The 14,551-nt window shown below is 45.4% G+C and overlaps 1 protein-coding gene across 1 annotated transcript; it reads right to left on the bottom strand.

Moving 5' to 3' along the window:
* Positions 1-13,285: 13,285 nt before the first annotated feature.
* Positions 13,286-14,320, bottom strand: LOC309978524 (melanoma-associated antigen B4-like; the record flags this gene model as incomplete). The annotated part of the gene is made up of 1 exon (XM_082865076.1): positions 13,286-14,320. The coding sequence occupies one exon, from the start codon at positions 14,318-14,320 to the stop codon at positions 13,286-13,288; it is 1,035 nt and encodes a 344-aa protein (XP_082721202.1).
* Positions 14,321-14,551: the final 231 nt, after the last annotated feature.

Here is a 14,551-nt window from a genome sequence, read left to right as displayed (position 1 = left end):
TTTTTTTCTAGTTTTTAAATCAATAGACTTTTTTAAAGAACAGATTCAGACTACAGAAAATTAAGCAGCTAGTGCAAAGAGTTCCCATACAGCCACTCACTTCTTCCAGTTAGATTCTCCTATTATTAACATCTTATATTGGTTCAGTGGATACAAGTTCATTTGTTATAATTGATCAACTCATAGTGATACATTATTATTGACTATTGCCCACTGTTTATAACACACTTCACTTTTTGTGCTTTACACTTCTATAGTGGTTGACAAAGGCATGACGTCATCTACTCACCAACAGAGCATCATGCAGAAGAGTTTCACTGCCCTAAAAATCTCCCGTGCTCCACCTGTCCATCCCTCAAAACCTCACTCTGAGCCCCTGACAACTCTGAACTTTTTACTCTCTCTAGAGTTTTGCCTTTTCCAGAATATAATATTGACGGAATCCATGATTTCTTTGAGAATTGGCCATTTAATCATTAAGTAATGCCCATCTTTATTCCTGACTTTCTTGTTGTGAATACTGCTTTGTCTGAAATAACATAGCTAGAGCAGATGTTTTCTTTTTTTCACTCATATTAGCATGGTAGAGTTTTCTCCATCCCTTTACTTTTTTTGTTTTGAATTTTATTTTATTTTATTTTTTTATACAGCCAGTTCTTATTAGGTATCTGTTTTGTACATATTGGTATATATACGTCTATCCCAATCTCCCCATTCATCCCACCCCCGCTTTGCCCCCCTTGGTGTCCATACGTTTGTTCTCTACATCTGTGTCTCTATTTCTGCCTTGCAGACCAGTTCATCTGTACCATTTTTCTAGATTCCACATGTATGCATTAATATACAATATTTGTTTTTCTCTTTCTGGCTTACTTCACTCTGCATGATAGTCTCTAGGTCCATCCACGTCTCTACAAATGACCCAATTTCATTCCTATTTATGGCTGAGTAATACTCCATTGTATATATGTACCACACCTGCTTTATCCATTCATCTGTCGATGGGCATTTAGGTTGCTTCCATGACCTGGCTATTGTATCCATCCCTTTACTTTTAATAATTTCATGTCTTTATATTTAAAGTGTGTTTCTTGTAAACAGCATAGGGTTAGATCTCCTTTGTTTTCATTCTTTTTATCAATCTCTACCTTTCAATTGGTATATTTAGACCATTCACATTAAAAGTGATTATTGATATAGTTGGATTAACATTGACCATATTTGTAACTGTTTTCTACTCTTTGAGCTTACTCTTTGTTTCCTTTTTAATCTTGTGCTCTCTTTCTGCCTTCTCTAGTTTTAAGTCAAGATTTTATGTTATTCCATTTTCTCTCCTCTTTCGCACATCAGTTATACTTTTATAAAATTATTAGTGGTTTCTGTAGCGTTTGCGTTATACATTTGCAACGTATTCAAGTCCTCTTTCAAATAACCCATCCTGCTTCACGGTTAGTGCAAGTATCTCGTAACAGTGCAAGTATACCATTTCTGCCATTTATTTCTCTTATACATAATGTATAATCACTGGATGCATTGCTGTTATATTATTATTTTGAAGAAATATTTATCTTTTTTGATCAGTTGAAAATAATAAAAATAAAAAGCTTTTTTTAATCTTCATTTATTTCTTGTGTTACTCTCTTCCTTTCTTTATGTCAGCCAAAGCTTCTGACCTGTATCATTTTCCTTTTCCCAGAAGAACTTCTTTTAACATTTCTTGCAAAGTAGATCTGCGTGACAAATTTCCATCAGTTTTTTTGTCTGTCAGAGAAAGTCTTTATTTCTCATTACTGTTGAAGGATTTTCTCCCCCTGGCTACAGAATTCTAGGTTGGTGGTAGTGTTTTTGTTGTTGTTGTTGGTTTTTTTCATTTCAATGCTTTAAAAATTTAACTGTAGTCTTTTCTTGATAGCATCGTTTGTGAAGAGAAATCTTGGTAATTGTTACCCTTGTTCCTCGATAGTAAGTTCTTTTTTTCTCTAGCTCGTCTCAAGAATTCTCTTTCTGTTTGGTTTTCTGTGGTTTGAGTATGATATGCCTAGGTGTAGATTTTTTTTTCTATTTATCCTGCTTGGTGTTCTCCGAGGTTCCTAGATCTATGGTTTAGTGTCTGTCATTAATTTGGGGAAATTCTCAGTCATTATTACTTTGAAAATTCTGCTTCTTTCTCTGTTTCTTCTCAGATTATTCCCACTATGCATATGTTACATCTCTTGTAATTGTTCCACAATCCTTGGTTATTCTTTTCCTTTTTAAAAATTATTTTGTTTTCTCTTTGCTTTTTAGTTTGAGTGGTTTCTATCAACGTATATCTTTAATTTCACTGAGTCTTTCCTTGGCCGTGTGCAGTCTACTGGTGAGTCTATCAGTGGTATTCTTCATGTCAGTTTCGATGTTTCTGATTTCTCACATTTCCTTTTGATGCTTTCCTACAGTTTCTGTCTCTCTACGTACATTACCTACTATTCTTGCATGTTGTTCCCTTTTTCCATTAGAGGCCTAGCGTATGAATCATAAGTATTCTAAAATCCTAGTCTGATATTCCAAATTATCTGCTATATCTGAGTGTGGTTAGTTTACTTGCTTTGTTTAATCAGACTGTGCTTTTCTGCCTTTTAGCATATCTTATAATTTTTTGTTGAAGGCTGGACTTGATGTATTGGATAATAGGAACCGATTTAAAGGGCCTTTAGCATGAGAGTTTGTGTTTATCTGCATAAGAGTTATGTCGTGTTTACTGTTTGCTCTTACTGTAGGCACCTGAGATTTCAATTTCCTTGAGTGTTCTTGTTGTCTTTGGTTTTCCCTAGGAACACCTTCATAAGTGGTCTAAGCCTTGCAGTTCTTTCAGCAGGAATCCTCTGATATTATATTGGAACCTTGTTGATGCAGTGGTAAGGTGTCCGGGAAGTGTTCTATAATTCTGTGATTAGCTGTCTGTGTTTTAGTGGCTCTGTGCCCCTGGGCTATTGCTTTACAAATGCTTCTCAGCTTTTATCCCCCCTGTTATGTGACATAGGAAGTCTGGAGGGGGCTGGAGTTAGGATCTTCCCTTCATCCAAGGTAGTTGGTGTAGGAAAGTACACAGAACAGAAACATCTGGGCCTGTGTTTCAAAATGGTTACTTTTTTCTAGGTGTATTTCAAAAGGGTTTATGTCCCCCTCATGCCAGAAGCATGAGGACATTTTTCTTGGATCTTTACGGTGAGAACCTGTTAGGACCCCAGAAGGTAAAACTCACAGAAGTGTGTGGGCTCCCCTAAGACTAGGCTCCTAGGAGTTTTGGGCTCTGAAGCTGTCACACGTAGCTTCCAGTGTTGCATCAAGTACAATGTAAATTTTTCTACTCCTTCCTGGATCCAGGACTTTCTGCTCCCAGTGAGCTGTGATTCCCTGTATTTCCCTGCATCTTCAGTTTTGAAGCATTGGTTTTCCCTGTAACTTCAATTCTCTGATGGATCTAAGAAGAGTTGTTGATTTTCAGTTTGTTCAGCTTTTTGTCATTGTGAGGATGGGAGTGATGACTTCCAAGATGTTCACGTGGCAGAGCAGGAAAATTCTTGTCAAATAGTAGAGGTGGTACCATCTGTCCGTGTCTTGTTTCTTATTTTATTGGGAATTCTGATAACAGTCCACATTTAAGTATGCTTAATACGTATAGATTTTACAGAAGAGAAATTTCCTACTGATGTGAGTTTGCGAAAAGTTATTACCATGGACTGGTGTAAAATTTTTTTATCAAAGGCCCTTTCTTTACCCCTGCATATAATTAAATTGTGATTTATACTAAGAAATATATATTTGATCTTTGTCCCCAGAGGTGCTAAAACTGTTGGGGCTTCCTAAGTGAAAAGAGCAAGAAAGGTGAAAGGAGTGTTTCATGTTACTGGTAACAAGCCCCTTTCAACCACACCTGAGTTTATGTTAATGAGGTGACTTTTGGAAAGCCCCTAAGGTTGGGGGGCTGCCTGGGGGACCCACCATGTGATCAGGGGCTAGGAACTTCAGTCCTACCCTCTGAGGGAAGAAGGGCTGGAGATTGACTTAATTACCAGTGGCCAATGATTTAATTAATTATGCCTGTGTAATGAAGCCTGCATACAAATCCTAACCAAAATGGTCTGGAGAGCTTCCAGTTTGCCGAACGCACGTAGGTGCTACGAGGGTGATGCAGCTGGAGAGGGCATGAGAGCTCCACACCCCTTCCCCACACCTCACTCTAAGTATCTCTTCCGTTTGGCTGTTAGGGAGTCACATCCTTTTATAATAATCCAGTAATCTAGTAAGTACACTGTTCCCTTGAGTTCTTTGAGCCACTTTAGAAAATTACCAAACCCAGGGAGGGGGTTGTGGGAGCCCCCAATTTATAGCCAGTCAGTCAGAATTATGGGAGACCTGGGTTTGGATTAAGTGTGGGGCAATCTTGTGGGAATGAGCCCTTACCTTGTGGGATCTGATGCTAACTGCAGGTAGGTATTGTCAGAATTGAATTGAATTGTAGGATACTCAGCTGGTGGTAGAGAATTGGTTTGTGTGAGCAAAAGAAAACAAAAAGCCCATACATTTGGTGTCAACAGGCTTGGGAATAGAAGTGTAGAGACAAATATTCTTTCCCTTTAGAAATGCATTTTCTCCTTTCTCTGTTAGTGCAGTGATTTCCAACTGTCAGTATTTTCTAATATGATATCTTTGCGTTCCTTAGTCATAGCCCATTTCTTCATTTAATCACATGGTTATGTGTGAGTATCCTTTTATTGGGGCATTCTTATCTGGACTTTGTATCAAGGAGGGCTACCCTATTAAAATGGTTGATCCGTTTTCTATCTTTTTGTGTGGTTTGGAAGAATTCAAATAAGGTGGTGATTAGTTTTTCCCTGATCATTTGGTGTGAGGGGGCTCCAAACCTGGATTGTCCTGGAACATTTTGATGGTGCTCTGGGTTTGGACTACATTTTCACTTTAGTGATTTATAGTTTGCTAAAAATTGTTCCATTTTACTTGGGTTTTCAAGTTTAAAGGCATGATATTTATAATAAAAACAATCATATACAACATTACAGAGAATAAAATAATGAATCCAATATACCTGGAACTCAGCATCAAGGATCCTCCATAATTGTAGGAAACAGCTTGTTCAGATTAAGGCTTATTGATTTACCAGTTTGTTTATTGGCAAGTTCACTCCTGAGACCAAGCTGTGTGCTTCCATTAGGAGATACATAGTGTCTGTTTTCTGCTTCCTGGTGGTATTGACAGGTAGTGAGGATCTTCACCCTTATCCATTAATCCATTAGGGGCTGTAGAATGGTAATTCTCTCATTCTATCTGATTCTATCATTCCGTTGATTTTACATACATACATACACCTATATGTTATATATATTATATGTATAGTGAGATCAATCTATTGATTGTATTATGTATAATATTAAAAATACAACTCATTGATATATATATTTACCCTTGAAAAGACTGGGAGACTTAACAACTGATTTATTACCTTTGATTCTGTTACTACTCCTGTCTGATAACAGTCTATTGTTGCTGCATTCTTTTATTCCCTTAAGATCATTATTATGGAGGTGTGTTGAAGGGCAAACATTGTTTCCAGGTTCACAAAATGATCTTAAAATGGCTTAGATAACAAAATGGCTTAGGCCAAAAACTGGCTTCTCTTATGTCAAGAAAGCCATGCCTGGTTCTCTTTCTCCAGGGACCGCCTATCCTATCTGCTTACATAATCTCTTACCCTTCAAAAAGTTACTTCTCATTCATACCTCTCCCTAGCCCCGGGCAACCATCAATCTGCTTTCTGTCTCTGTGAATTTGCTTATCCTGGACAATTCATGTAAATGGTGTCATATAATATGTGACCTTTTGTTTCTGACTCCTTTCATTTATCATTTATCATAATGTCTCCAAGGTTCATCCATGGTCTCTCAGTTATCCGTACTTCATTCCTTTTCATGACTGAATAATATTCCATTGTAAGAATATACCACATTTTGTTTGTCCATTCATTCAGTGATGGAAATTTTGGGTTGTTTGCATTTTTTGGCTTTTGTGAATAATGCTTCTTTGAATATTTGGGTACAAAGATTTGTTTGAATACAGTTTTTAAGTTATTTTGGTTATATACCTAGGAATGGAATTGCTGGGTCATATGGTAATTCTTTGTTTAAATTTGAGGACCTACCAAACTGTTTTCCAAAGAGGCTGAACCATTTGACATTCTTACCAGCAATGTATGAGGGATCCAATTTCTTCATATCCTCGCAAACACTTGTTATTTTCCATTTTTATAACCAACCTAGTGAAATGGTATCCCACTCTGTCTTTTTTGTATACGTTTCCCTAGTGACTAATGATATTGAGCATCTTTTCATGTACTGTTTGGCCACTGGTATACCCTCTTTGTAGAAATGTCTATTCAGGTCCTCATCTCCAACTTATGAGGGAGGCTTTGGATATTGACCTCCTAGGTAAGCTCACTCATTGGTGTATTTATTCAGAGGCCAGTCTCAACACACCATTAACAGATTCCAGAGTTGGACATGAGGGCACACTGGGGAAGTCTCAGGAGAAAGGAGCTCTAACGTGGGAAAGTGCTGGAGCTGAACACACGTGCTGGGACCAGGGCAGTGAGCTTTCAGGGAACCCTGGCGTGAGGGGCAGGAGGACTCTAGATAAATGAAGCCCACAGACAATCCCCAAATTACGGTTTATTCTTGTATTAACCTTCCTTCATCAGGACTCTTTATAGTCCTTTGGCTACAGGGTTTTTTGTTTGCTTGCTTGCTTTTTATTTTTTAAATTGCCTGAAATACAGTTTGAAGTAGTGAGGAGACAAGTGAATTAAAGGATACTAGGTCTGCCTCAGGCCGGGAAGAGTGGAACAGTGTGGCCTCTAGACGAATTCAGACCAAGGGTCTATTCCCAGCTCTGTCACAAGTCTTGTGAACTTGAGAAAATTGCAAGTTCATCATCTGCAAAGTGAGTCTGATAAGCCCTATCTTGTAGAGCTGTTGTAATATACGTGATGTTTGTAAAGCACTTGCAACAATGGTCTTTCACTAATGGCATTTATTACTACGATAACTATGACCCCAGACCATAATACCAACTCTTTGGGATTTTTTTCTTTAATCTCATGAGATGTCAGAAAATACAATACGCAGCACCTTTGGAACGAACAAAACTGGTTAGACACTGAAACTATGTAAAACTTCCCCATTTGTAAATATGTCATTTGAGTGTAGAGGAATCTCTCCCAGCTGGATGCTACTCAGAGGTTCTAGAATTTGCGTCAAGGACCAACAACTTCCCTCCCAGGTGCCTTTTCATCCAAACCACCCCTAGTTTCATTATAATTTCACCACCACCAAAAATTGTAGCCTTCCTTTGGAGTTCCCCAGATTACACTTAAGGTAAGTAGTAGAACATCCCTTTAATGGAGTGGCCTCTAGCCCTTTGACCCCAGTGCAAAGAGTGCTATCACAGTGGCTTCTTGACATCTCACTTCAAGGAAGTATCATCCTTGTTTCTCAGAAACTCCCTGGAGGCGATGGGATTAAAACACCTAGTTTGTGCACTGTGTTCACCTGCACTGGGACAGGAACACGGAAGCCATTTTATTCCTGCCCCGGGTGGAGATTCTCTCTGTTTTACCCACAGTCGCAAAGTAAAAATTCAGGGTAAGCTTCCATTCCAGTCTGGAGTCTGTCAACTCTGAGGCCCACCATCTAAGGGTCCCACCCTCCCCCCCCACAATTCACTCGGCCTCATGTAGCCCACCATCCCGCCTAACTTAAAGTCACCTCCTCGAGGGAACTGCAGTGTCCCAAAGCTCCAGGCTTCCTTGCTTCAGAGCATTTCCACTTGACTGCTCTCGTCTGGAACCTCCTCTCTTTCTCACCCCTTGTTGTAACTTGCCATTTATTTAGGTCTCAGAGTGTGTCTCACCATCTTGACATGGCAGCAGCTCCTAGGCTCCGAAGGTCTATGGACAGTGGCTCAGTCTTCTTTTTCTTCCCATCCCCAGTTGTGCCACGGAGCCTTCCAAAGAGTAGCTGCTCAATTAATGGTTGGGAATAAGAGTGGCAACGATAAGGATGTCTACTTTATTACTGTTTAATTTCTCTCACAAGCTTGAATAATCTAAGAAAACATCTTTCAGGTTTACAAAAAGAAGCACTAAAAGAATAAAAGAAACCAAAAATGTACCACCATGTACGCTTTTTCTTTCCTTTTTTTACTTGACCCACATGATTTTACTGCCGAGTCTATTCACAGTTCCATGGAAATCCCTCTTCCATTGCTGTGTTTTCTTGTTCTAGGTCATTAAAAAAAAAATGGAAGGTTTTTAAATTTGTTTTATGAAATATCAAAACTTTAACTTGTACGTGATAAAAGTAATGAATATGCGATCCATACTGTCACCGGCAGAATGGCGATTTCCTGGGCTCTTGCCCTCCCAAAGAGGAAGAATTCAGTCGAGAGGCGTAGAGCAGTTTTAAGTAGCAAGAGTTCAGTTAAGCAGGGCAAAGGTACGCTCCCGAGAAAGCAGGAGAGCGGGCTGTCTGGAAACCAGAAGCAGCCCCGCGATGGGGTAGGGCTGTGTTTTGTAGAGTGGTGGTCCCTCCCTGTGTCCTGTGTTATTTGACTGACAAATCGATCGACAGCTTTAGGCTATATAACTTTCCTGCTAGTATGCAGACACTTACCCATAAGCACCCAAGCAGAACCCATGGGGTGGGGCGGGGAAGCAAAAGCTGCAATGCTAAGTTATTACAAGTGAGGCGTAATGAACCCTGGGGTACCTTGAGTCACCTTGTAGGTCTTGGTGCGCCTGCGTCAACCTGTGCTGGCGGTTTTGTCTTGCTTGGTCCTGGTATGGCTGGAAACCTAGCAGTGGTCCTTGACCACGAGAGGGAGGATCTCTGGGCATGCTGCAACCACCAGTGTCCAGGTAGGGGAGGGAAAGGCGAACCGTCCAGGATGGGGCAGGCCCGCTCGTGTGTGACTCGCTCTCCTCACCTTGGCTCTGGGCACCCTCTTCAGATCCTGGGCATGAAACCCCTGCATCACGAGAGCTCGTGGCTGGGGCTCCCGGAGGCTCCTGGCGAGTGCCAGCAGCAGGGGAGCTCGGGGGAGTACCCCGAGAAACAGAAGCGGGGGAGGGGGGCGACTCTTCCATCTCTTCTGCCGCCGCCTCCGCCGCCTCAGTGGCCTGGGCACCCTTGAGACTCTGAGTCTCCCCCCGGGCCTGGTGGCGTTTCTCGCGGCCATGGCGCTTGTTCCTCCGGCGCCGAGGCATGATGACACAGGTCAGGGCCAGCAGGCGGGAGTGTGGGCAGGAAGGCAGGCAACGAGGGCACCTGGGGGAGGGACAAGGAGATGCTGTGAGCACCTTCAGCGGGGAGATTCCTCCCTGGCTTTAACCAAGGCCGCCTCTGCAGGGTCCTGGAGGGCACTGCTCGAGGACCCACAGGGCTCCTGTTCTCCTGCTCAGCCTGTCCCCTGAGACCCCTGTGGCGGACGGTAGAGTGAGCCTTGGGCTATAGGCTGTCAGCCTACCTGAGTGTCACTGGGGTGACAGAAGGGGCTGCCAGTGGGACCTTCCGTGCTCTAGGGCGGGGAGTCTGCTCAGTTCATCTTCAGGATCTTTAGGTGGACGGCAGCCAGGGCCTGGGCTTCCTCCCCTCTGTTGCTCTGCAGTTGACACCTCAGTGGTCCCGGGGACCCACGAGGAGGAAGCGAGTGGTGGCCCAGCTCACCGGCCTGACGGGGAACACCGTGCTGACAGCTCTGTGGAGTCCTTTCTATCCTGGGATCACTGGGTCCTCAGTCCCTATTCAGTGCTCTCAGCTGGCTTCACGTAGGGCCTGGGACCCACCCTTCTGCCCTCTGATGGCTTTACCTTCAGGCTAAGGGTCTCACCTCCCTTAGACCTGATGTAAAGGAGCCTCGGCCTGACTGCCCTGTCCTGAGCCTTCAAGTGCTGAAAGCAGGGGCAAGGCTAGACTCTTTGTCGTCCCCACAGCTCAGCGGGTGGGGCATGTTCCCCTTAGTCGTCACTCAGGGTTCTCAGTTTGACTCCTGGGAAGGCCTGTGGCTCCTGTCTCTTTACCTGAGGACATGTGGTCATAGAAAGGCCCACCGCTCTCTGAGAGCCAACAGAAGAAACTGAGGGTAGCCTGATGTCCCACGTCTACCTGTGGTCTCTGAAGGCAGGAAGCTGGGGCCGGCAGATCCAGGCCTTGTTATGCTTGGCCACGCCGGTCCTCACTCAGGCTCTTCCTCACTTTGACTCCTGGGAAGACCTGTAATTTCTCCCTCTCTTCACCTATTACCGTCCCCACTTCTCTGTCACCCTGGGAGGAGTTAAGGGTTGCCTCTGCTCGGCCTGACATCTCTCGAGGCGTCTCCCAGGACTGACAGCAGGGGAGAGATGATGTGCTGCCCCCATTGTTATGGTTTTCATGCTCCACTCCAGCCTTAGGTCCTCACGCCAACTCCTAGCACAACCTGGAAATTTCCCCTGTGCTGAGTCAGCCAGCCTCGGAGCAAAGTCCTCACCACCCTGAGTCCCCAGAAGTAGAAGTCAGAGCAGGCCACGTGTAGCCACAGCTATTTCTGAGGGGCTTCTGAGGACTAACACAGAGGGCAAGATTCCCCGGGCTCCGCTCTTCTGGGGTTTGTGACCTCAATAGTCCTCACTCTGTCAGGATCTGGGACTCTTCCCTCTACCGACCTGAGTCCTCCAGAGCCGGAGGCAAGTGGGTGACACATGGAACTACCCCTGCCTGGGGCTTCCCCGGGCCGAAAGGGTGGTGGGGCTATGCGTTTGTTCCTCTCTCTTTTCGGTTGTGCGTTCCCCTTGGTCCTCACTCGGAGTCCTTACGCTGGCTCTTCCCGTGACCTAGAGAGGCCTGTGCTCTCATACTACAGCCTTTACTTCCCCGAGACCACCTAGGAGGATGTGAGGGTTGCCTCACGTGGGCATGACTGCCTGTGGTCACTCATGGCCGACAGTAAGGGAGGGATTCTGTGGCGTCCCCGCTTTTATGATTTGGGTGGTTCCCTCAGTCCTCATGGTCCTCTGCTCGACTCTTGGCATGACCTGGAATTCCTCCCTGTGCTCCCCTGAGGCTGGCCCCTGGGACCAAGTGCCTCATCTACCTGAGACGCTCTAAAAGGAAAGGCGTGGGGCGCATCATGCCAACATTCCTGGATTTGCCAAGGGGAGGTATCCAGTGGCAGGGCTCTGCTCTAGGTGGAGTCCCTTTATCCTCATTTAGAGTCACTAGATTTCCAGTCTCTACTGAGTGAGGCTGTTCCCCATAGACCAAGGCCCTCGCCTCCCCGAGACCACCCCCAGTGGAAAGAGGGGGCAGGTCAGCCAGAAAGCTTTGTCCTGGGCCTCCTGGGGCTGACCTCAGGGGCGGGACTCTGCATTCTCCTCTGTTCTGGAGTGAGTGGTCCTCTTGCTCCTCATTCAGGGTCCTCATCGTGATGCCTGACCAGACCCAGGACTCCAGCCTCCACTCCCCTGAAGCTGTGCTCCTCAGCACAAAGGCATTACCTTCTTGGGAATTCTGAATTGGAAGTCAGGATGAACCAGATCTGTCCAAAGCTGTTGGGGTCTTCTGAGGAGCAGGACTTTACAAGGCCCCACTCTTCTGGAGTCAGTGGACCCTCAGTCCTAACTCTGTTTTCTTACCTTGACTTCAGGTAGCATATGGGACTCCACCCTCCCTACTGTCTGTCTGCCAGCCTCAGGCCAAGGCTTTCACCTTCCTGAGACACCAGAAGGGGAGATAAGAGACCTATTCCCTGGCTACCCCTGCCGGGGGCCTCTGTGTGGTCCCCTTTGTTATGGGGAGTCCACTCATCGGCACCCAGTGTCCTCACCCTGAAGCAAATTAAGGCCTGTTAGGATCTCCTACTTGGGCAGAATTGGAGATGCTGCCACAAGACCAAGGAACTCACCTCCCTGAGAACCTCTCCACCCTTGCCCCGGAGGAAAAGAAGGGGTACCTTCAGACAGGCAGCTCTGCGCATGGCCACACAAGGGAGAAAGCAGGGTAGACTTTGTGGGGCCCCCTTCTGTTCTAAGGTCCTCACCTTGAGTAACTATCAGAGGCTGGGACTCCTCCCTCCACTGACCTGAGGACACAGCTCTTAAACCAAGGCTTTTATGTCCCTGAGAAACTTGAAGAGCAAATGAGGAGATGCTGATCTTTTCGGGGTATCTGACATTGCGTATGTAGAAGACCCCATTGTCACCGAAAATTTTTCTTTTTATTCATACCATTCACTTATCCAGCGTTAATGTTACTGTATTCCAGAACAGTGCTTTGGGAACAGGGCCCCTTTTATCCCATGAGATACATTTTGGAGTGGTGAGAAGAAAAATGAATTAAAAGACGTAAGGTCTGGCTTAGGCTGGGAGGAGTGGAAGAGTGTAGGCTCTAGACTATTCCAGACCAGGGGACTAGACCCAGCAAGGTCACTTCATCAGTCTTGTGAACTTGAGACACCTGCAAGTTATTCACCTGTAAAGGGAGTCTGCTAAATTCTATTCTGCGTGAATGTTGGAATGTTATGTACTACATGTAAAGCAGTGGCATACTCATTAAGCAGTATTGGGTTTTTGATGAATGGCAGTTATGATTATTATGAACCCCAAAGTACCACCCTCCCGTCAGAGTTTATTTTTAATCCAGTAGGTAGCAGAGAATATGCAGTGCACTAGGGCAAAAGAAACAAATACTCACAAATGAGCTAAATCAAAGTATCTTTTATTTCTACCAAAAGAAAGTTTAAACGAAGTAAGGCAAACCACGAGTTAAATGGCTTTTACTCTCTGTTTTCTCCATTTTTTGTTTCTAAATATTTTCTGTGGTCGCCTTTCACATTTCCATGAAAATCTCTATTGCAGTGCCATGTTTTCTACTTCTGGATCATCCAGAAAATATAGATGGTTCGTTTTTCTGTTACATATACCAAAACTGTAACTTTAGAACTCTTTAAACAGCAATAAATATGCAAGCAATGTCACTCACAAATTCCTATTCTTAAGAAAATACACTATCTATTACAAGAAAAAACATTTGAAAAACCTAAATCAATCAATCAATAATATATAGAAGTTACTAGTTTAAAACAGGAAGGTAAATAAGATCTATACTTTGTTCCCTCCACCCCTACTACTCTGCACTATTTAGGAGCTTGACTGCTCTCTTCCAGAACAAAGTGAGCAAACTGCCCGCGGCCTCCCTCCCTACATGTGGGAGGAGCTGCGGGCCTTGGCCCTGGAAGGGGCTCTGCCCTCTGCAACAGCTGCAGCCCTGGCCGCGGCTCTCTTTTCCTCATCTTTCAGAGCCTCCTCATAGCGATCTGCGAAGGCACTGGGGACGGTACCAATGATCTTGCCCAAAATCTCCAGCACTTTCATCTTGCTGGTTTCAGCGTGGGCTCTCGGGCCCCACAGGAACTCATAGCGTGGAGGATCGCTGTTGGGCACCTGGCGGTATGTCAGGTACTTTTGCTGCACGAAATCTTTGCTGATGAGCCTCCCGGGATCCCCGAAGATCAAGTGCCTCCTCCCAGCATACAAACCCAACGCATTGAGGAATTTCCAGATCTCCTCTTCGGTGGCACGGTTGCCCTTCGTGAAGATCAGGCCCAGGAGAATCATCAGGAGACCGGATGTGGGCAGCCCCGACTCATCACTTGGACTTCCCTCGCTGGGGAGGGCCATCTTGCTGATGAGGGCGTAGGAGTGACTGCTGGGGTCAACTTCCTTCAGCTCGAGGCCAAAGGCCAGCTCCATGATCTCAGAGGCTCTGCTGAGGATCTCAGGGAAGTGCTTATCGTACTTCCTGTTGATAGCCTTCAGCAGTGCTGCCTGCGGGATGGGCTCCTTCGTCTTATACTTCTCCAGCAGGAAGTGCACCAACATTGTGGACTCCCTGATCAGAAAAACTCTGCAACTGCTCTGAATGAAAGGTGCTGCCTGGGAGGTACCTGCACTTTTCTCATCTTGGCTGTGGGCACCCTCTTCAGATCCTGGGCATGAAACCCCTGCATCACGAGAGCTCGTGGCTGGGTCTCCCTGAGGCTCCTGGCGAGTGCCAACAGCAGGGGACCTCGGGGGAGTACCCCTAGAAACAGAAGCGGGGGAGGATGGCGACTCTTCTACCTCTTCTGCTGCCGCCGCCTCCTCAGTGGCCTGGGCACCCTTAAGACTCTGAGTCTCCCCCCGGGCCTGGTGGCGTTTCTTGCGGCCATGGCGCTTGTTCCGGCCCCGAGGCATGATGACACAGGTCAGGGCCAGCAGGCGGGAGTGTGCGCAGGAAGGCAGGCAACGAGGGCACCTGGGGGAGGGACAAGGAGATGCTGTGAGCACCTTCAGCGGGGAGATTCCTCCCTGGCTTTAACCAAGGCCGCCTCTGCAGGGTCCTGGAGGGCACTGCTCAAGGACCCACAGGGCTCCTGTTCTCCTGCTCAGCCTGTCCCCTGAGACCCCTGTGGCGGACGGTAGAGT

Source organism: Leucopleurus acutus (genome assembly GCF_964270905.1).
Source record: "Leucopleurus acutus genome assembly, chromosome: X".
Lineage (NCBI taxonomy): Eukaryota > Metazoa > Chordata > Mammalia > Artiodactyla > Delphinidae > Leucopleurus > Leucopleurus acutus.
Note: the sequence above shows the minus strand (reverse complement) of the source record. Positions and strands in the feature narration are given on the sequence as shown.